The following is a 23,128-nucleotide window of genomic DNA, read 5'->3' as shown; positions in this document are numbered from 1 at the left end:
AGAGTAGTTATCCAGTTACAGCTTTGTTTATTAGATACCATGCTCGTGCAATGGCTTGCTTTTGTAATATGTTACTGGCAGTTTACAATATGGTCCGATTCTAATATACTAATAGTACAATTATATTGTTATTGCTTTGCTTATCAAACGCTGCGTTTTAACTTCCTGGTCGTTTAGTTAACCCGCTATTGAATGATTTCGTTATTTATGCAGATGGTCTCTTCTGCGTCCATTCATTGTGTTTTTATCACCTACATTAGAGTTCAGTTTCGTAATCACTTATGGATCGATTTTATGGTAATGATGACGACAAAAAACTTATAAATTTCCGAATTATTACGGTATTGCCTCGGTGCTTTATTTATCAAATGATTATCCTAATCACTGTGTATTATAACACAGTACATCGAAGCCTTCGTTATTAATATCCTGATTATTTTATTACTTGGATATTGCTTTTTTTATTCTATTTTTTGCGCTGTGGTTTTTTAGTTATTTTGTTTTTAGCAGATAAGTTAAAATTCATTTGATTCTCAGATTCTCGCCTGACCTTCCCACTGATTTTATCGTCTGTAAATGATTTTGTTTTGCTTAACGATGACATATCTAAAGATCTCATTGCCTGTGAGATCGAAAGAACACCAAATGCTCATCATAGGAAGAAGAACCGAGATAGAGTATTTAATATGAACATTTAAGAACAATAAATTGTGTAAGAAATATACATGTTGAATTTAGATGGTACTATCACTGACTATGTTTTTATGTGGTTATAAGAGAATTTTTAAAAATGTATTTATATATTTTTATATTATATATTATATATAGATATAATAATTAGATAATATAATATCATATATAATATATATATATATATATACAATAACATTACATATATACATACATTTATATAGCAAGTATAACATATAAATATATTCAATAAATATGTATGGTGTATACAATATAAATAATACATATTTATATTCATATACCTATATATATACATTATATATATATATATAGTATATATTATATATATATCATTAATATATTATTATTATTATTATAAACATCCAGCCACATAAAGCCAGTGTTAGAAACCGCAACAAATTCTATTCGACTTAGACTCTGGATGATATCGGGAGCGACTTAGGAAAGAGAGAGAACAAACTCAAAAAAAAAAAAGAAAAAAAACTTCCTTCAAAGTGACGAAAGCTAAATTGAGAGAGGTGATAACGCAATAAAAGGCAGGAGCGAAGGGCTAAGAAGCGAGAGAAAGAGGGGACGGAGCAGAGGGGAACTGAAGAGACCGACATAAAAGGTGCATTAGTGACTTGTGTGTGTTTTGGACGGTCCTCCTCCTGTTGTGGAGTGTTTGTGTGCGTGTGCGTGTGTGTGTGTTGTGTGTGAGTGTTTGTGTGCGTGCGTACACGTGCGTATAGGCTTCCACATCAGGTGCATGTGTATGTGAGTGTTTGTTTTGATGTCTTTGCATGGAATGTGCCCCTCTCTAATAATGTAGCCAGTTTTCCCCTCTGGACATCGTGTGATACGTAGGCTTATATAGACCACTTGAAATACAGAACCGTGCCTAAGCTTCAATTTCATAACATTTTTGGGCTTCATTGCCACTATAATCCTCTGAAAAGAAGATTATGAAATGGAATTCGGACTTTCTCTCTCCCAAAACCGTCCTGTTGAGCCACTGCACCACGACGAAGAATAGCTAATCTTGACGTAAAAAAAAAAGAAGAAAAAAAAAAAGAAAAAAAAAAAAGGACAAGCCGAAGTATGTTTATTATGACTCGTTATAAATATCTGATTTGTGATCAATTATCACTTGAGAAGTCCAAACGCTATAAGTTGTGCGGTAAGACTGCTGAAAACGGAACAGATTATTCAGAATGGCAATTTGCAAATAACTACGTGTATTGTCAAAGTAGCTTAAATCATTTACAGATGGTAGCAGACGATTGATTTATCACATCCTTTTCAACTCCATTTACTAATATTAGCAAACGATTTATTTATCACATTCTTTCCACTCCATTTGCCTTTAGATTTCAACGTACATTATGTAATCTTCTAACACGTAAGTTATTGCTTAGACGAGATTCAGGAGTGATCTGCAGACGAGTTATGAAATGATAGTCTTTGCAAAAGTCTTTTGCTCCAGTGCAAGTAAATGATACCGAAGGAGAGAAAAGATAGAGGAATTACGATAGAAAAGAGAGTGTCATTAACTGCAGGGATAATCAGTGATGGAGCGTCCATTATTATTGAAGATTATACACCTTTACTTTTTGGTGATATTGTATTTACGTATATAAAAATCACATGATGTGTGTGGGTGTACATTTTAAATAATTAATGATAAAAAGTCCCCTTACTAATCCGCAGTTTTTATTATGATAATATCTTTGGCCAATACTTCATTTATACGTCGCATTTGATAGATAGCCTTTGTTAGGTAAAATTAGTCTGTCTGTCACGATGGATTTCTTCCGACTTGACGTACGAGCGTAACACTCTTGTCAAACTTTCCGTCTTTATTTTTTCTTTTTTATCAATTTGGTGCACCGACCGATAATGATGATGGAGATTTCATTTTAGGTCTTATTTTTTTTAACGGTAAATTATTGGGCTTTTCTTGAGTACCTACCGACACACAAACAGACTCTTTTCCACTTTTTCTTGATAATTAGACATCGACCTCTACGAGTCATTGTCGTCTCCTAGGACTTGGAATTACTGCCTCTTCGCTTCGTATCCTCTGGTACGCTGCCCTACGCAAAATCTCTTTCATAGCAATTTTGACGCCCCCCACACCCCCCTCTGTTTACTGGTGGTATCTACAGACTGCCGAATTTTTGCCACTTTTTGTAATCCGATACACCGACCAATCTTGTGATTCTTCATGTCTCTCTCTTTTAACCTATCTGTGTATCAGTTTTTTCTTTCGCCTTCGTAACAAGATCACGACTGTTTGGAACAATTCTCTTTCACGAGAGTTTATACAATGTTTTAAGGGGTCCACAATAATAAAAATGTTAAAAGTTCGTGTATAATTTATAAACACTCTATAAAAGCTTTCGAACCCTTCCCTGGGTTCATCTTCAGTCCAAAAAATATCAAGATTATTTGTGAAAACCGTCACTTTTGAATTTCTGTTGACTCTCACAAACACCAATCCACTAACACCTCTCCGGCTTACGCAGTCTCCTCCACCTGCGCCATTTGTTCCATGTATCCCAGTCCCCAGATATGAAAAACTGATTACCTTCTGTACCGCTGATCTTGACTGTGTCTGACTGTGGACCGTCTTCCTCAAACTTTACTTTTCTGTGACTTGCATTTACGATAGGACACCTCCTTTCAAAACCGTCTCGCTGTATACTTGACTTCTCTCTCCTTCGGTGTTCTTGTGGATTTTGTTTTCAAAACCAAATCATACGAATCAAGTTCCTCTGTTTCGCTTAGATCATCCATCAGTATCACTGATAGTTCTGGACTCATTGTCAAACAATGTTGTGGTCCCATTTCTTCACTTAGACATTCAGTATTATCATGTGATATTCTAAATTTAGGATTTGCCTCTTGTACATGCCTTGACTAAGCAAATGAACTCATGAACTTTCATATTATATATATATATATATATATATATATATATATATATATATATAAATAGATATATATATATATATATATATATATATAGATATATATATATGAATGTATATGTATATATATATATATATATATATATATATATATATATATATATATATAATATATATATATATTACGCATATTCACAAACACGCACATACAGTTAAATAGACATACACGAACCCACATATATGTGTAGGTATTTATTATTATTATTATTATTATTATTATTATTATTATTATTTATAGGAGCAAAAATTCGCTCGCAAGCTTTTATGAATATACAGAATCTTAGTAAATAAAGCATCTTATTGTCCTCATAGTAATAATACAAGTGGGCTTTTCAGTATTTTTCCTGGAATTACTAGAACTTCTTGATAATAGTTTAGATTATCAGAATAAAGGAATTCTCATATGCACTTCTAGGGTATTCAGGGGCAGTATTTGTTATATTAATAATAGGAGCTCTAATATGGCTGGATGGAAGAATTAATTGTTATCACATATATTTGATCTTATTTAACAAGTTATTGTTATCACATATATTTGGTCTTTTTTAATATGTTACAGTTCCTTTGAAACTTCATTATCAAGACATGAATTTTGGGTTCCATTTTGGACAGTCATATAAAACACGTTTAATGTCTGTGCTATTCTGCAATCTCTGCGCTCAGAATTCTGTCAGATACACAGTCAAGCTGTCGTGCTCCCTTAACCGGTCTTAAAATGCAGGACAAGATTTAATCATTTAATGGACTTTCAGAATTTGTCAGCAAAAATCCTCATTGTTCAACCGATTTATTAACCTCATTATTTCTGGAGTGCGATTTCAGTGATCAAGAGTTAATTTAATAACGAACCATCATGTTTTCTAATTAACTGAACCTTTCGATTCGAGCAACTACTGACGAGATAATGAATTAATTGTAGCACTTAAGGTATCCAATTGATTTTGTTCTCTATGTTGTCAGGGTGTTGGTGGCTACACTTTGGAGAATGGGAATATTTCCAATATTTACCATTAAGTCATGCACTTTGGCAAGCCCAGTTAATAGGAAATAAATCATAATTTTGGCAACTGAAATTATTAGTAGGCCATCAAGTAGCAAGTTCTATAAATATTAAAATGTATCCTAACGTTCGGAAATTTAGTGTAAGAAATCGCAGTGTGCTTCTTGTAGAATAAATATCACTTTATGAACAAGAAAGTTTTCATTGATAATTTCTTTCTTCCACCCCAAAGCCGTCCAGCACGAGAGAGCTCCAAGATCCTGCCAGAAACGACCGATGTTTGCTCCAGATGTCCCCGTGACGGCAGGATTTCCACCTGTGTCCGTTGGAGGCGGTGCTGGCCTTCCCCCTCTACCCCCTTATTATCCAGCCCTGTTGCCCCCCATGCCCTTCAAACCCCCTTTCTTGCCAATTACCCCTTCCATGGCTCCCCTGACTTTGCATTTCAGCCATAACTCGGCTTTCAAACCCAACTTAGCCGCCTTGGCACCTGACCTTCGTCGACCTCTCTCAGACGCATCACCGCCTATCGATCTCAAGCCTCAGCTAACAGAACGCCCCGAGCACAAATTCCTCGTCGGGAGCAACATCGAGTACAAACCGCCAATCATGGAGAGGTTGAATTTGAAGCCACCACTCGCAGAGAGGATAGAGCTCAAGTCACCAACGGTCGAAGTGCGCCAGCCAGTCAGCGACGCCAGCGAGGTTTGCCGAATAGCCAATGGGAGGTCAGCATTCAGCCCCCCTCGCCGGCCGTCGACTTCCCCGCCACAAGCTTTGGGTGAATCTGAAGTCTCGAGCTCTGACGTCGTTAGAAATGCTGATATCACACCAGCCGTAGCCGAGCCTCCCCAACCCCCAAATATCATCAGGTGTAACAACAATAACAACAGCGACAGCATAAACAACAACAACATAGGCTTCTTTTTCACTCGCGACCTCCACAATAAATTAAATGGTGAGTATGTTCTTCTGCTATGACTTTAAGAGGTCCGTATTCCTTCTTGATTTGGTGAAAGAGAAATGGATGATGCATGCGACAAATTGCCATTTGTATTTAGTCAGCAGCATTAACAACTTCATATCAGAACGATGCGTAACGATAAACATGTAAGTAAGACAATTCTTTCACCGAAGGCCAATTATTCTGTTTTAAACTAAGAGCTGAGAAGCGAATATTTTGTTGCCTTCTAACAAAGTAAAGTTATTTCGCTTGTAAAACAATGATTTAAGTTGCCGACAGTGACTGCGCCTCTCGTTTCATACTTCAAGGGAATTTGTCTGTTATGACAAAAGAATGTCTTCGTCTCAGATGCGTACATTTAATACAACTTAATACATTTATTTTAGTCAATTTTGACACGCAAAGAATATTACCGAGACAGGTGTAACCAGCTTCCTTAGGTAATCTACATTTTATTACCGAAGTATAAACATTTCCGTTCCTGATTTTAAATGAAATAGGCCTAATAGAAATTATAACGTTTTAACCGTGTGAATAAGCCTAGTCCACCTCGGTTAAACAAGGTCTCTTTCTCTTTTGTCTGTAGATCGTTTTTCCAGTAACCATTAAACGAGATTAACTTAGAAAGTATCCATTCTACTTATAAGATTTCATAGATTTATCGCACACAAAAAATCCGTAAACAGTTTGCTGTAATATCTATGTGGTTATTCAAGTTTTATCTTTTTAAAGAAAATATTTCTCTTGCTTTGGCCCTTTTGTTAAAAGCACTTGCAGAGTTATCCTAATTTCATCAAAATTAACAAGCAACTGTTTGGGCGCTGGTCTTTCATGTAATTCACCGCTATTTCGAGCATGAAAGCGATAGCTGTGTGGACATTCAGTAGTTTACTTAAGATGAACTGTCCCCTAGAAAACAATAATAAAGCAAATGACAACTGATTTAACATCAGTATATCAGCGTCAGCGCCGCCATCTTGAAGAGAGTTGGGATCTGCCGTTATATCCTTAGCGATGCGCTGGTGTCATTCGACACAACCGCTCAGAAATTTTGGCGCCGGTGCCAGAGTAGCAGTGGACTGCCCAACGGCGTTACGTTTGTTAAATATGAACAATTCTTTCTACTGCAGTTAATTATTTGCCATGAGAAATTTTGAACGAACGCAGACACAGTGCATTAAATGTGAATCAAGTAAAATTCATGGCTAGTTCCATCGATGCGCTGAACGATGGCTGATGCAGGATATGCAAGACTTTGACATTGACTTAGCGAATGTTACGATGACTGGGTTGACGCTGTGATCGATGTAGTTTCAGATGCGTTCACGCCATTCTCTCTCATGTAATAAAATACTTTAATAAATGAGCGGTAGGTTAGAATCATTATATTATATAATACATATATATTTATACATATATATGTGTTTGTATAAATATGTGTATATTTATTATATATAGAATGAGAACTGTTTTCGTCACTAGCTTACGAGTATGTATCAGATCCTTTAATTTAGCACGTATATAGTACATCCATTTTGTGCACTGGAAAATACTGCGCGCCAGTAATGGCTCTTCCATCTTGCTGTCCATCTTCTATATATCTATCGAAGTGCCGTGTCTTGGACGTTGCCGGTCATTTGCCTCCGCCTCTCTCTCTCGATCTCTAGCCGCTTGTATAAGTTGATTTATAGTGCAACCGCGATGCTTTCTTCCTGTTTTACCTTTCAAACCTACCTACTCTCAATTTCTTTCCAGCGCTGAATGACCTCATAGGTCGCAGTGCTTGGCCTTTGGCCTAAAATCTACATGCCATTCCATTCCATACAGCGAAATATATTTTTAGCAAATTCAGTTTCGAAATGAATCTGTGACACAGCATTTGTTGTTGGCGTCCTTAAAAGATGTTGTATGGAAATGGCACTTTTAGTGAAATTATTATAGCTATGTCACCATCTCTTCGAGGCAAAGTTTCATTTGCTCTCTCTCTCTCTCTCTCTCTCTCTCTCTCTCTCTCTCTCTCTCTCTCTCTCTCTCTCTCTCGTTGAAATTCATTTGATTGAATTATATCCGATAGTACATAATTAAAAGACTGGTGTATAATGTGATTTTTACTTAGGTTATTCAAATGTTTTTCTTTATAATAATAATAATAATAATAATAATAATAATAATAATAATAATAATAGTATTCTATCACAAACAATGGCAACATCAGTGCAGATGATTTTATACAAGATCTTTTCAATTCTTACTATTCTCTTGTCTTCAAGTCTGCCAACGTGGAATCAGAGGAATTTGTTTCTGGTGATTAGAAATTAATTTCTCCATATAATGTGGTTCGGCTCCCACAATAAGCTGTAGGTCCCGTTGCTAGGTATCCAATTGGTCCCTAGCCATGTTAAAGTATTAATCCTACGGGCCAGCCCTAGCAGAGCTGTTAATAGCTCAGTAGTCTGGTTAAACTAGCATATACGTACTTAACTTTTTTTTATACCAAAAGGGGTTTAGTTTTTGACTCAGGTGTAGTAACCAGGAATTATGTTAATTTATTGAGCGATATAACATCTTCGATAATTTTAAGGTATTGCGTTTATTTGCAAATTGATTTTTTTTAAACAATCTTCTTATTTACGCTTAAGATATATAAGTTTATATCGACCATGTCTTCTCCGCGTTATATTTTCTACATTATCTTGAATTCTCCATCCAGTTCTCTATAGAGAGTCGTTCTGATAAGAACCATGAAAATACGTTGTATGCAAGAACTATATTACCAGAATATAACGTCTGACATAAAATATGATGTATGATACATTGTATGAATGTATTGGTGTCTAGTGTTTTAATCTGAATGTATACAAAATATGCTACGTAATTAGCAGTGTGTGTGTGTTTTTGTGTGTGTAGATATAGTGTCCACGTAGCATTAAAATATTGAGATTCTTATTTATTGATGTGATTTTTTTCTGCGACGTGCAGCGTCATACAAGCCTTGCTCTCCCCCGATGGCCACGACCAACACGCCCAGCCCATCTCCCACGAGCACAGCAACATCTACGACCACACCCACGCCCACAGCGACGCCCACAGCCATTCCAGACAGCCCCCCGGTCCATACGCAACAGACGCTCCACGTCACGGCGCCCCACACGACCACCACCACCACCGCCGCATCGGCGCCACCCATCACGGTCGACGCAGGCGCCCTGGTCATCTCGCCCTCGGACAGCGTCTACGAAAACGCCGCCAAGCTCCTGTTCCTGGGCGTGAAATGGGCGCGCTCCATTCCCAGTTTCATGCAGGTGAGGAAAGTTGCATAGGCGTGAGGTGATCCGGCCGCCGCCGACCGAACAGAGCGACCGCTCTTCGGGGGAAAGCGGTCGTTCGGTCGCTAATCGAACTCTAATTTCTGTTCTCTGGTCGCTTTGAGGCATTACCTTGCTTGACTCACTTCTACCGCCACCCCCCTCCTCTTTCCTCCACATCCTGATTGCAGCTCATTTGCCTTTATTTTTTGTCAGTTCTGTCGTTCTTTCTTCGTATGGCTGATAGAACTTGCTACTCCAATGTCATATGCTGCATTTATTTTCAAGTTATATACAAGTCCCCTTATCAGGTTATTATTTTTATGGTCACCGGCTTTCCTCATGGATGGAACTCGACTTCTCCACCACCCACCCCCCTCTCTCCTCTCTCTCTCTCTCTCTCTCTCTCTCTCTCTCTCTCTCGTCTCTCTCTCTCGTCTCTCTCTCTCTCTCCTCTCTCTCTCTCTCTCTTCCTTTACTCTCTCTATCTCTCTCTCTCTCTCTCTCTCCTACTCCACTTTATCCTCCAGATATGCTGAGTTAACAAGAGGTTTCTTGTCTCAGCTTCTCCTCTACTATATTTCCTGTTGTGCGGTTTCGTCGCCGCGTAGGTCATTTGAAATAACTAAACCCGAGATTTTCAATTTTAATTTCAAGTAAGACATGTCGAGTTTAGATGTTTCGTGTGTGTGTGTGTGTGTGAGTGTGTGTGTGAGTGTGTGTGTGTGTATGTGTTTGAGTAATATATATATATATATATATATATATATATATATATATATATATATATACATATGTGTGTGTATGTGTGTGTGTGTGTACGTGGATGTGTGTAAAGTGTAAGATATGCTAACGTTTTTTTTACTCTCTCTTTTTATTGATTTTTTCTTTATATTATTTCCGTTGTTACATGCATTATGTTATCTCTTTCCATTTTTTTCTATTTGCTTATTAATAATTTTATGCGATGGAAGTGTTCTTTTTTTTTGCATTTTGTCTCATATATTAGATTTCCAGTCACAGAAAATTATAAATTTTATTGCAAATGGATCCCCAGACTTTATTTATGCAACCTACCAAAAAAAAATAAATATATAAATAAATAAAATGAAATACAAATAAAAACCTTCTCTCCATTGAAAATATCTCACAGGACATCATCAACTCTCTCGGTGGAGATGACGACAATGTTGTATCCTATACTCACTCCTTCCTTCCTTCCTTCCTCTTCTTCGCAGCTTCCCTTCAGAGACCAGGCCATCCTGCTGGAGGAATCCTGGAGCGAGCTTTTCGTGTGGCCGCCGCCCAGTGGTCCCTTCCCCTTGATGAAGGTGAGTTGGAGGATTTGTTTTACTCCTAACTTTTAACTTTACTTCATTTTTTTTCTCCTTTTTGGGCAATTCTGTACCGGCGTTAACGGGAATAAATTCTCAGGAATATTTCAATCAGGCTGATAACTGTTTATCTAAAGGCTGGGATCCCTTCATAGATACTGACATGTTTTTTTAGTGAGTTTTTAGTGCGTTGCGCTTTGTTCGGTTCGTTTCTTTACCTGTTTGTCTGTAAGTTTGGTGGGTCTAATCAAAACGTGTAGATTCTGAAGAAAATTGAACCGAAGGCTGGGCGTTTGACTGGCAAGAGGTCGCTAGATTTTGGAATAGATTGGAGTGTAACTTTTGGGGCAAAGGCACCTTTTGGTGGGTGGATTGCTCAGCCATGGGTTGCCGTCTGCGAAAGCTCTTGTTAAGTACGTTTGGTTCTCTTATTCGCGGTCAGTGGTTAGCGGATTATTCGTACCTTTAATCTGCACAAACATATACATACACAAGCTTATGTGTGTGTGTTTATATTCATATAGTATATGTGTGTAAATATATGTGTGTGTTGATATGTATTGACTATTACAGTAACGCGACTAAATGTATGATACGGGCATATTAAGTAATACATTCACACTCATTATCGGCTGAATTTTCAGTTTGTCTGTGCAAGGAACATTTCGCTCAAGGAAGAGAAGCTATCCATAACTTTCATGTCAAGACGCAAAGAAAGACAAAGCAACAAGGACGGAAGACAGTCAGGTGAAAATGGAAGTGAAATAAGTAAAAATGAGGTCCCTGTAATTACGGCAGAAAAGTCATATATTCTTCTCCCAGCCATTAAGAGGAATTACAAATGATTAACCCGAGAAAAATGACGCTGCGAGCTCTTGGATTGGTCGTTCCGTCTCCACCAATTACGAGCCGGCAAGAAACGTCTCAACCAATCAGCAACGAGAGTGCCACTTTAATATTCCATAAATCAATAGATTCCTACAACATTGTCCCCTCAACCTCCCTCGTACCCCCCACTTTTTCTCCCCCAGTCTCTCCTCTCTCTCTCTCTCTCGTCTCCTCTCTCTCTCTCTCTCTCTAAATCTAAATCTATGCATCTATATATATATTATATATATATATATATATATATATATATATATATATATATAGATGGATAGATTTATATATATAAATATAATATATATATATTATATATATATATATATATATATATATTATATATATATATAGTATATATATATACCACATACATATGTACATACATACATACATACATACATACATACATACATGCATACATACATATGTATATTCTTTTCCGTGAATAATTGACACCACCATACGAAAAAAGGGAAGAAACACTGTGACAATCTATGCTGGTTGGGAAAGATATGAAATGGCGATTTTGCAGATGGCGTGTATACACGACTGCTGACGGAAACACGCACGACGCATATTATCAGCCAGCTTAAGGGAGGTGGGGGGGGGGGATGCCCCCATTCACTGGAATAGCTTAAATGCAGTTGTTTGTTTGTATAGTGTTTTTACGTTGCATGGAACCAGCGGTTATTCAGCAACGGGACCAACGGTTCTACGTGATTTCCGAACCTCGTCGAGAGTGAATTTCTATCACCAGAAATATACATCTCTCACTCCTCAATGGAATGGCCGAGAATCGAACGCGCGACCACCGAGGTGGGACGCCAACACCATACCAACCACGTCACTGAGGCGCTGTTTAAATGCAGTTGGCTGACGTTTCTATATGCATTGCATTTCGTTAATGACTAAAGAAACTAAAATTTTGAAATGCCAAGGAACGAGGTCTTCGGAGTAAGGCTGTCAAAGAACGCTACGCTAGTGGGATGGAATGGAATATAGAGTTTAGGCCAAAGGCCAAACCCTGGGACCTTTGAGGTCCACTTACGCTAGTGAAGAGAAGAGCAGGAGGCGGTAAAACTAGATGCACACTAGCAGGTATAAATCGCTAGCATACCATGCGCTGTCATTCTCGATGGAGACGTAATTGTACTCTTAAAAGTAAGAATAGGAGTTAAAGGATAAAAAAGCATTTCTGGTCACCGTTTTTTCCACTTTTGAGAAAAACCGATCCGTCTCAAGATAACTACTACATGTATAGATGAAGGTACAACTTGATATTATGAAGATGCTGCGTCGTTTTCATGAACAGTTCAAGCAAATGATTAAGGATGCGAAGATAACTTGACATTTTTATCAACTGAACTGCACACTGTAACTGATATTTATTTCCCTTTAACGAAAGTTTATTGAATAGCTTCGTATATAATAAAAGTATTCCAGGGCATAAATCATATTGAACGTAGCGGTAGCCTTTGCTAGGAAATATGAGATGTGCTCTCAAGGATTTCTGATACGTTTAGCCATTTAAAATGAACCAACGAAAAGATGTTTGAAAACTGTGCCATAAAGACCTCTCTGGTCAAATTGTAATGAATTACATGTTGATGAAAAACGACCATTTCGGAGGACGCGTCACGAAAAGATAAGAGACAAAATTATTTTTGCAAAAGCCACTTCTTTCAGAAAGTATCCGTGAATTAACGTCTTTTTATCAAAGCTAAATTTATTCGTTGTGTTTGTAATCTTTTGTGATCACCTGAAAATATCACGTGGTTCTATATTTACGTAAATCTTATGACCGTACTCATCATAAGAGATCGACCTTTAAACTACTTTAGTTGTTCTAATAAACTGTGATTATTGAAAATAGTAAGACAATTCTTTATCACGGAACGTACAGAGTTGAAGAGATGATAATGTTTACATTGGTATATGTTTTATATGTACGCCTGTGCAAGAGCGGCAGAGAGTTAGATATATAGGTGCCGTAGACCCTAAAAGATAGAAAATTGTGTGCCTGTATATATGCCAAGGGGAAATTTATATATCTGACACGACTCTCCGTTACTTAAGTGTACTGGAAGGCTGACGTCCTGGCCATACTAGAAAAAAAAAAAAAAGTTAAGTATATCTTAGTTTTACCAGACCACTGAGCTGATTAACAGCTCTCCTAGGGCTGGCCCAAAGGATTACATATTTTTTACGTGGCTAGGAACCAATTGGTTACCTAGCAACGGGACCTACAGCTTATTGTGGGATCCGAACCACATTACATCGAGAAATGAATTTCTATCACCAGAAATAAATTCCTCTGATTTCGCGTTGGCCGAGCCAAGAATCGAACTCGGACCACCAGATTGGTAGCCGAGTGCGAAGTCCACTCGTCCAACCGGAAACTTGGCCATACCAGAAACACTATATAAAAATGTTTCTCAGAGCTGGTCTTCAACCAAGTTAGTGATATTTGATTAATCTTCTCTGCTCGTGGCATCGATAGATTATTCAGCCATGAATTTAATTTGTTGTGAATTATCGCGCTGTGCTAGCTGGCAATGTGATTTAATTCAGTCACGTGACAGTTATTTACAGAAAACGGAAAGCGGATGATGATCATTCAAATAAATAAATGTCTATTACAATGATTATGTTATTGAGCCCTTTAATTCCAATTTTCGTTATCCAGCCATCTCCCATCATTATTTTGTAGTGTTTGATAAGGATGTTATTTGTTTTGTCCTGTTTTTTAACTCTATACCCAAACTCTGACATTTATTGAATTCGAAATTTCTCTATTCACTTGACTTTTTTTTTTTTTTATTATTATTAAACTGGCCTTATGACAGCACGGGGTCTTTCTCATACAGCAGCATTTAGAGACTCAACTGAGCATTTATTCGGAAGATTTCGGATTCGATTTGCCCATCATGTTGACCACTTGGAACGCCGAGTCTTCACTAACTCAGTATTTTCATTTACGGCATTGATTCGCATTTTCAGTGTCACTTGTTCGGGACGCCGGCGTCAATGGGGAGCAAGAGGCAGCGCTGGGTCGCGAGATCGAGGCCATGAAAGACGTCATCACGAGACTGCACGCACTCAGGGTCGACCACACGGAGTACGCCTGCCTCAAGGCACTGATTCTCTTCCGACCAGGTGAGACTCGATTCAATTTGGTTCATTCCGCAAACACAGTTGCGCGCGCACTACACTATTCGCTTGTGGTGCAGAGCTCTTTTTCCTGTTTCTGTTTATTTATTTACTTATTTTTTACAATTTCAATATGTAGTTAGTTTTATTTAATTTCATAGTACTTCAAAATGTTTATTTTCATTCTCGTCCATTACCCTTTTCTGCAACGATAACCCTCCAAAAATTAGAGATGTCTCTAAACTTGATATTTACAAAATATTGTCGGTGAATTTTCACTTTACTTTTAACCCTCCCCCTTTCATTTCTTTTTCTTTTTATCTGAGGCAGAGCCACGCTATTAGCTTTGACATCCATCGCTTTCCAGGTTAACAGCATTCATAATTTTCAGGGCTAGCCTTTATGTTCCCCCAGTTTTCTGTTAGGGGATTTCAGTGTCCCTAAACTTACCTCCTGCCGCATTTCCTCTGCAGTGCACTATTCCAGTGTCCCTAAATTTATCTCCCGCCACATTCCCTCTGCTGTGCACTACTCTTTAGCTCTGAGAGTCGAAAATACGGTGCTGATTTTCCTCCCACCTGGTGAGACTTACCTCTTGCCACATTGACTCATTACTATCTTTTTTTTTAGCTGATAGGTAAGATGGGTGAAAGAAGAGTGACGGCAGTTAGCTAGCTAACCATGGTATAGGGAATAGTTTAAAAAGTTAAGTATTAGTAAGAGTTAGGTAAAGTGTGGTTTATCCACAATTTTATTTGGTTAAGGCTACAATTTTCTTACTATTGCTTTAATATTAATATATTACAATATGATTTTACACTATATTAACATGGTGAATTGTACAGTTTACATATTTCAAATTTAATTTCTTAATAGTATTATTCAATATGATTTTACATTATATTAACATGGTGAATTGTATAGATTACACATTTCACATTTTATTTCTTAATAGTATTATTCTATTTAACAACAGTTCCAATTTTCTCATTTTAATCTTAATGTTAACTTATAATAATTTTGCAATATATACTCTCCTTCTGTCTAGGTGATTTGATCAAGCTCTCAATCATAAATTGCTGATTTCCCTACGACCTAAAGAGACTTATCTGCTACAGGAGGATAACGTGATCCGTTTCTACCCCAGTCTTTCCCTTTAACAGTTACTATTGCTGCTGCTGATACTTGATAGACAGTTGCAGGTTCTCAATTTCCTGCCTTTCAGTTACGCTTGAGTACGATCTTGAATAAAGATCCATTTATCTATTTATTGTCTATTTTATTTTCTTATGATTTATGTCAGTGTTCAATTCTGTCTGTTGCTATCTGTTATGTATTCAATTTCACTCTTTTTTCATCTTTTATCACATTACATTTCACTTACGGGCAATCTATTACGCAAGAATCCAATGAAAAGATAGTGACAGTTAGATCCTTTTCGCTAAATAGTCGTTTATGGAGGAATTTAGACGTGATGTGATTCGCATGTGCTTGAATATATGATTTTTTTTTTTTTTTTTTTTTTTTTTTGAGACACCCTAGGGGACAAGTGATTATTGTGACTTTCTTTTCATTCACCAGAAGCCAGAGGCTTGCGGGACGGTTATGGAGTCGAAGTCCTTCAGGATCAGACGCAGTTGATGCTGCACGAGGTGAGAGCAACGGAGGAATTATTGCACATTATATATATATATATATATATATATATATTATATATATATTTATTATATATATATATATATATATTATATATATATATATAAATATATTATTATATATATGTATATATATATATAATATATATACATATATATATACTATATATACACACATATAATATATATATATATATATATATATATATATATATATATATAATATATTTATATATATATATATATATATATATATTATTCAACAGCAGTATCCCGTTAGTCTTGTTGTAAATCTTGCTGATTCCCATTTTCCACTTCTGTCACTTAGGAAATACTAAAAACTTAATTCATGTGTAATTCATGTGTGTTTTTACACACCGTCTCGTTTTTTTTTTGTAGTTCACAATGCCTGTTCCTAGTTTCTTATACAATGCAGTGACATTAGGTTTTTAACACACGCAATGTCTCCCATCTTTCCAACTTTTAATTTTTGTTTCCCTTCTCTCTCTCTTTCTTTTCCAGTACCTGGCAAGCAAAGTCTGTGGTGCTGGCGGTCGGGTCCGAGCCGGGAAACTTCTGCTGCTCTTGCCTGCTTTGGGACATATTTCGGCCACAGCCGTCCAGGAGATCTTCTTCAAAAGGACCGTAGGAAACACTCCCATCGAGAGAGTCTTGTGCGACATGTTCAAGTCTAGCTGAGATTCGGCCATCGAATTCATCAGATCCAGATTCCTTTTCAGAATGTAGCGAGGGAAATGGTCAAGGTGAAGTTCATTACAAGACTGTAGGAAAGTTTTGTACAACGAAAAGGTTTTTTATCAAAGGCCATTAAGAAGAAGAAGATTTAAAGAAGAAGAAGAAGAAATGGCGAACCTGTTCTTGGTACGAACCTAGAAATTCAAGTCAACAGGGCATAAACCGGACAGAAAAAACCTTCGAATGAAATGCTGTGTTAAGTTAGCACTTGCAAATTTGGATAAAATATACCAAGTGTACGAAAAATGACAGTTTTCGCAAATAGGATGACGAAAAATGAACGAATTTTTGACAGAGAAATATGGCTTGGCTTATTAGCATATCTGAGCTCATGCGCTGTTGAAACATTTACTTGTGAAGTGTAAATAACTGTTTGCGCAGACTTATTATATCTGCAACCATTTAAGAATAAGAAATAACAAATGGAAGTCACCTGCTTCATGTTTTCCAGGAGGCAATATGGAATGAAGAAAATGAATGAGTGTCACTATTGCTTTGTTGAATAAACGAATATTGTTGCTGAAAATATGGTTCATCCATCTTCCACGATTCATTGTTGTCTACGACACTTTTTTTTTCAATAAAGCTGCTAATTAATTACCTTGCGTGAAGTGGAAAGTGGACTCTGGTCATATTCTCCCCCTAAAACTGTCTGAAGGACGTGTAAATATTTCCTTATCCTTCTCTTGGACAGACAATGCTGGTTTTTTTTTTTTTTTTTTCTAATCGGCGTTATTTCATTACTTCAGAGGGGAAGGGACAGGGCCTTCATATCCAGTGGTATGTCTTTGTTTATCTCCCTCTGGTGGTGACTATTTATTTCTTGAAGACAGAATGTGACTTAGTGATTGTAAATGCATATGAATGATATATGTTCATAACGCAACTTTACGTCCATTTAGTGTCCACTATGTTATTTAATGCTTCAGTTCTGACCTGAAAATAGTACTAAAATCAAATCGTTTTAGGTTCATCATTCTGTCTGACAAGTTTCTGTTTTATGGAAGTAAGACAAATAAGTGTCTCAGCGCTTCAGTGGCGTGATCGGTATGGTCTTGACCTGCCACCTCGGTGGCCGCGAGTTCGATTCTCGGGCATTCCATTGAGGTATTAGATATTTGTATTTCTGGTGATAGAAGTTCACTCTCGACGTGGTTCGGAAGTCACGCAAAGCCGTTGGTCGCGTTGCTGAATAAACACTGGTTCCATGCAACGTAAAAACACAATACAAACAAACGAATAAGTGTCTCTTGTTAAAGATTTCAGGAATTTTGTGCATTATCTGTGATCGTTACAAGAAAAAAGTTTTGCAGTATATATCCAAATGGCTCCTGACCGGTGTTGTAGATATTCCATGGTTTGTCACGTACTTGCTATGGAGTTTTTCCTTTGGAATGGAAAACATATGTTAGTTATCCGTCTCGGAGACGTTTATTTAATTCAAGAAACGTGCAAATACACGCTAAAGAAAATTTCCATCTGTCCCACTGGAATTTATGAAAACCTGAAGCACTGAGATTACTGCATAAGTATTTCTTAAATTTGCAAACCATTGCCTGTGCTATATTTTTCTTTGATTTTGGTAAAACTTGGAAGGTACCAGAGGGTTGGGAATTACTTTCCCCATAATGGTATTACTTCAACATAAACATATTACGATTGTCAGTGAAAATCATAATGGCTAGCCACTTTCTAAAAGGACGAACAGAGCTTATAGACCGCTTCACCTTCCTGAGAGCTCAAGATGGAAAAACGCGATGTTGAAGATGCGCATCGACAAATAACGCCAGAACGCCACGACTCATCTCGTGTATACTGCGAACACTCCTCGCAAAGAGTGCATATGTTATGTATCATTAAGACTGTACAGATCTCTGATCTCCCTCAAGTGTAAATACTGTTCTTCTTCACAGAGGATGTTATCTGATTCCTCATCCTGCGCCCTGTAGAGGACATCATCCCAGACTTTTGAAGATCGTTCACACGATGCTCACCAAATGTTTTATCAAAGCTAGTTGACGGATCTAAATGTTGAGTGTTACCATGAAGTACAATGCGGTTTTCTAGTCAGTTATTTTCATTTTTTTAAGTGCATCTTATACCTAAGACATGGCTGGAACTGTCGGGATGCACGTGAATATTGATGACAGAAATCAGATGACTGATTTTATGACAGTCTTTTAGCAGCGGTCTCCGGAATGCTACTCTGTCATGTTCGCCAAAGTCTTGGTTTTTCTTTTATAACTGTGAAGTTATCCTCTGCCATTTTATATTTGTACATTAAATGAGAATAGTAATAGTTACTGTGTGTCTCGTGTGCATTGTTTTATTTTTGTTGTTAAGCATTATGTCAAATATCCCGAAATGACAATAAAATTGTGTAAAGTACTTTTGAATTTTTACTCCTACGACAGACACTTGAAGTAGACGGAGGACAAAGAATATTGAATGAAAACGTAGCTAAACAAATTGGTAAGTAAAAGGTTACAGCCTCGTAAGAGCCTACAGCATTGCTGGGAAACAGATTCCCGAGATATACACTAGTATTGCCCCAGCCCTGGTTTTCTTTGCCATTGCCTTGGGTTAGGTTAGGTTAGTTCTTTGCCATGCCCATGGGTTAGGTTAGGTTAGTTCTTTGCCATGCCCTTGGGTTAGGTTAGGTTAGTTCTTTGCCATGCCCCTGGGTTAGGTAAGGTTAGTTCTTTGCCATGCCCTTGGGTTAGGTTAGGTTAGTTCTTTGCCATGCCCTTGGGTTAGGTTAGGTTAGTTCTTTGCCATGCCCATGGGTTAGGTTAGGTTAGTTCTTTGCCATGCCCTTGGGTTAGGTATGGTTAGTTCTTTGCCATGCCCTTGGGTTAGGTTAGGTTAGTTCTTTGCCATGCCCTTGGGTTAGGTTAGGTTAGTTCTTTGCCATGCCCTTGGGTTAGGTTAGGTTAGTTCTTTGCCATGCCCTTGGGTTAGGTTAGGTTAGTTCAAAGAAGTAACTTTGGGCTGAGATTATTTTCAAGAAGATTCTGTGGTTAGTTTTTAAGATGTGGTGTCCCGCTTTTCTCATGAAAAGTCCTGGTTGTTTTTTGTTCAAACTAAACAAAACTACTCTGTTACAGTTCGGGAATATGCTGCAGGGAAGAATTTTGTGTATCTCATTATTACGAAAATGGATATTCACTTCCTGGATCGAGGATCCTTCAGGTATCTGCTCTTCCTCTTTACAAGTGTCTGTGCAACTTGAAACAGTAGTTCTTGTGCTTTCATCAGAGTTCCTTACTGCACTGAGATAAAGATCCATGAGATAGAGGCCATATCTGCACAGTTGATCATTGCTAGCCATTTATGAGAGCTTAGAAGTAAAGGTGCATCCATACGGTCGAACAATGTCTGACGGACAAACATTGTTACCAATTAACAATTGTCTGCCGGTCTTTACCTTGTGAGCAGAGTAAAAGCATTGGCAAACAACCTCATCTGGTACCACTGTTTGTAGCCAGATCTACTTCCATCGTTTCAACGCTTATGACGTCATCCTGCTTCGCCTGTGATATGGTAACAATGTTTGTCCGTCGGACATTGTTCGACCGTGTGGACGCACCTTTAGGAATCAGTAAGCAGTTAATTAGTTTTATTTGCAGATAACTTTTTTTTTTAGTGCAACTGCTATTGATTGTTTTCAGTTGTCATCTGTCAACTGTAAATTACTTGCTCTACTTATTTGCATTTACAATTACCACCTTTGAGCGAAAAACAGATTTTCATGTCGAGTTTCGGTTTTGTAGTTTATGAAAAACTTATGCAATTTTTCTGTTTTGAAAACCTGTAACTTAGGTAATAGATTAAAAAAGAAACATTTAATCATTTTATTTTTTTACTAGTACAGAAACACTTCATAGGACTGAATGACCTTTACATCGTAAAGGTGGCATAGCTATAGATGTCTGTGTTCTACTATGAGATTCAGGGCCTCTGTAACACGGTTTTTTCGCAATAACTTTTTATCTATGCATTTCATAAATATAACGCTTATTCAGAATACACATTATATCTAAACATAAATTTGTACTGTATTCTGCATTCCGTAGGTTGAATAAATTTGGTACTTATAATGTAAAAGTGACTATTTTCGAAGACGGGCCAACTTACTCAGAGGAAAGGTTCCGAACGCACTCGTTACGTAACTTATGACAGCATTTCTTCCCTCTTTCTCGATTGCTGATTGGCTATACGTAACGAAGGCTAGTGTAAGGACAACGCTTATCTCGTCGAGCGTGACAAGTCCGATTCGTGCTCGACCGGTCAGCCAGTTAGATATTCGGTCGAACACCTCTGTCGGGAGAGCCGCTGCGACGAGGTCAGCCTGCAGCACTTTGTTTGTGAGCCCCGCGATCCGGAATTGCCCTTCGGCTCGGAAGAACCAGGAAGACGGGTCAGCCGTTGTGAAGGGGGGCAATTTGACAGCTTGAGCGGCCGCTGTGTCAGAGTCCGTCGCTGGGGCGGGGGAGGCCCGGGTTTCCCGCGAGGTACTGGGTCACAATCGATCGCCTGAAACCAGCCTTCATCATGGACGAGGACCTCGCAGACGCGGATTCCACAGGGCGCCTCAATCTTCCTCGGAAAAAAGCGACTCCTTCGATCGCCAAACCTCCTAGCCGTAGCCGCGGCCGCCCTGAAAGAAAGACGGTCGAACCCCCGAGGATCACCTCAGGGGAGGCATCCCGTCCCCGGAAACCCCCCGAGGATCTACCACAGCAACTAATATCACGCACCCGAGGGCGCCTCCGCCGTCCAGCTCGCTTCCGCGAGTGACTACCCGAAGTACAAAGAAGTCAGCCAACAATCATACCTAATTATTGTCTTAGGGGGGGAGTATTTGTAAGGACAACGCTTATTCATAATTTTCTCTGTATATAATTCATCATTCGCGTTGTTCTTACTTCCCCCTGAGAGAGCATTCAGCGGGCTTTCCGTCAGTGTATAAAGCTTGTATAACCACATATTGTGTACTTTTATATTTTGTATTTTATGTCTCTCAAGAAACACAAATCGGGTCTCGCCGACCCACTTTTACTCTCTCGCGGGTCGGTGACCACATTTCCGTCCGCATGCTGTATATTTATATTTCCCTTGACTGTAATAAAAATTTACGGGCTGCTCTGTGAGCAAGAGCCCGTGCTGACACAAGGTCAGCTAAATCAAAAACAACAAACAAGTAATAAAAATCAGTACACTTCTACCTGCCTCTTTGTCCACCTCTCACACTAGACCTCTGGCAACAATGACATAAAAATTTAAATACAAGGAAAGCAGTACATCTTTATGAACTCTGAACCTCTCCACTGATAATTGTCATAATGAACAAACCAACAAAATATGTTAATAAATACAAAACCACTTCGATTATTAGTCTAACTTCCAAAATAAGTGTCCTAAGAAATTACAGTCTACTTTATATGTCACAATCAGATTGACAAGATGTAGGGAATAGTTGGTAATTTTCAAAAACATAGTAGACAAGCTTGATTTGATAATTGCTATATCCAATGTCAAGCAATTTTTATTTATTGGCTATCTACCTATTTACTGGAAAAAAAAAATAGCCGGTACCGTATTTTGGCTTTAAACCTTCACCAGTAATTATCGTCAGAATGATGACTTCATGAGGCTCCGACCACTTTCGCCTCGTTATAATTCGGGATAACACTGAAGGCTATCATGGGCATTGTTGGATTAGAAAATTTAACTTCTGGCTTTAAAAACTCATTTCTCGAGCAGTTGTAAGAAGTGCTAAATGATCCTCAAGAATCCCAGCAGTTGGCCTAAACGTTTACTGCTATTACTACTGTTGCGGCGGCACTACTGCTACAGTAGTACTATTACTACGCTAGCACAGATACCCCACCCACTTCTATGTATCGTTCCGCCATTCATAAAGTCTTTATATCCAACACGGTCGTACGGCCTAAAGAAGAAGAAAAAAATTATATCGGATGATCCGTTGGTCTGCTGGAGATTTTAGCACATATAAGCTTGTATTTACTTTGGATAAAAATTACCTATTCAGGCTACAGTAAGTATGGCCACGGGCTTTTTCTTGACTGTATAAAGTTGTAAGTCGTAAGACAAATGCAGTTTCGCAACCACGGGGATAATTCCAAATCCTGTTAGCAATTCTTGACTGCTATGGGTTTTTCTGTCTGGTGGATGGGCGGAGCAACATTTTGTAAAACGGTGTGTTTACCTTGCTTATGTAATGAATGTTTTTCGACTCATGGTTCGTTATCATTGGCCATGGCGTCGGCTAGATAATTTTTACTCTATAAAAATAAAAACTATCGGGTTTAGGTTATTGATAATGGTGACAAAATTTGTGTGTGGTTGTACAATATACATATGTCAACTTTCAGC

General features: G+C 38.0%; 1 protein-coding gene across 1 annotated transcript in view; it reads left to right on the top strand.

Moving 5' to 3' along the window:
- Positions 1–19,111, top strand: part of LOC135198804 (nuclear receptor subfamily 2 group E member 1-like) — an 86,455-nt gene extending 67,344 nt beyond the window's left edge. Inside the window, 7 exon segments of the mRNA XM_064226765.1 lie at positions 4,916–5,641; positions 8,627–8,949; positions 10,191–10,242; positions 10,245–10,283; positions 14,169–14,324; positions 15,900–15,970; positions 16,496–19,111. Of these exon segments, the coding sequence (XP_064082835.1) occupies positions 4,916–5,641; positions 8,627–8,949; positions 10,191–10,242; positions 10,245–10,283; positions 14,169–14,324; positions 15,900–15,970; positions 16,496–16,672 (1,544 nt within the window). The 3' untranslated portion in view covers positions 16,673–19,111.
- Positions 19,112–23,128: the final 4,017 nt, after the last annotated feature.

Source organism: Macrobrachium nipponense, chromosome 23 (genome assembly GCF_015104395.2).
Source record: "Macrobrachium nipponense isolate FS-2020 chromosome 23, ASM1510439v2, whole genome shotgun sequence".
NCBI classification, from domain to species: domain Eukaryota; kingdom Metazoa; phylum Arthropoda; class Malacostraca; order Decapoda; family Palaemonidae; genus Macrobrachium; species Macrobrachium nipponense.
This window is presented reverse-complemented; position numbering and strand designations above follow the sequence as displayed.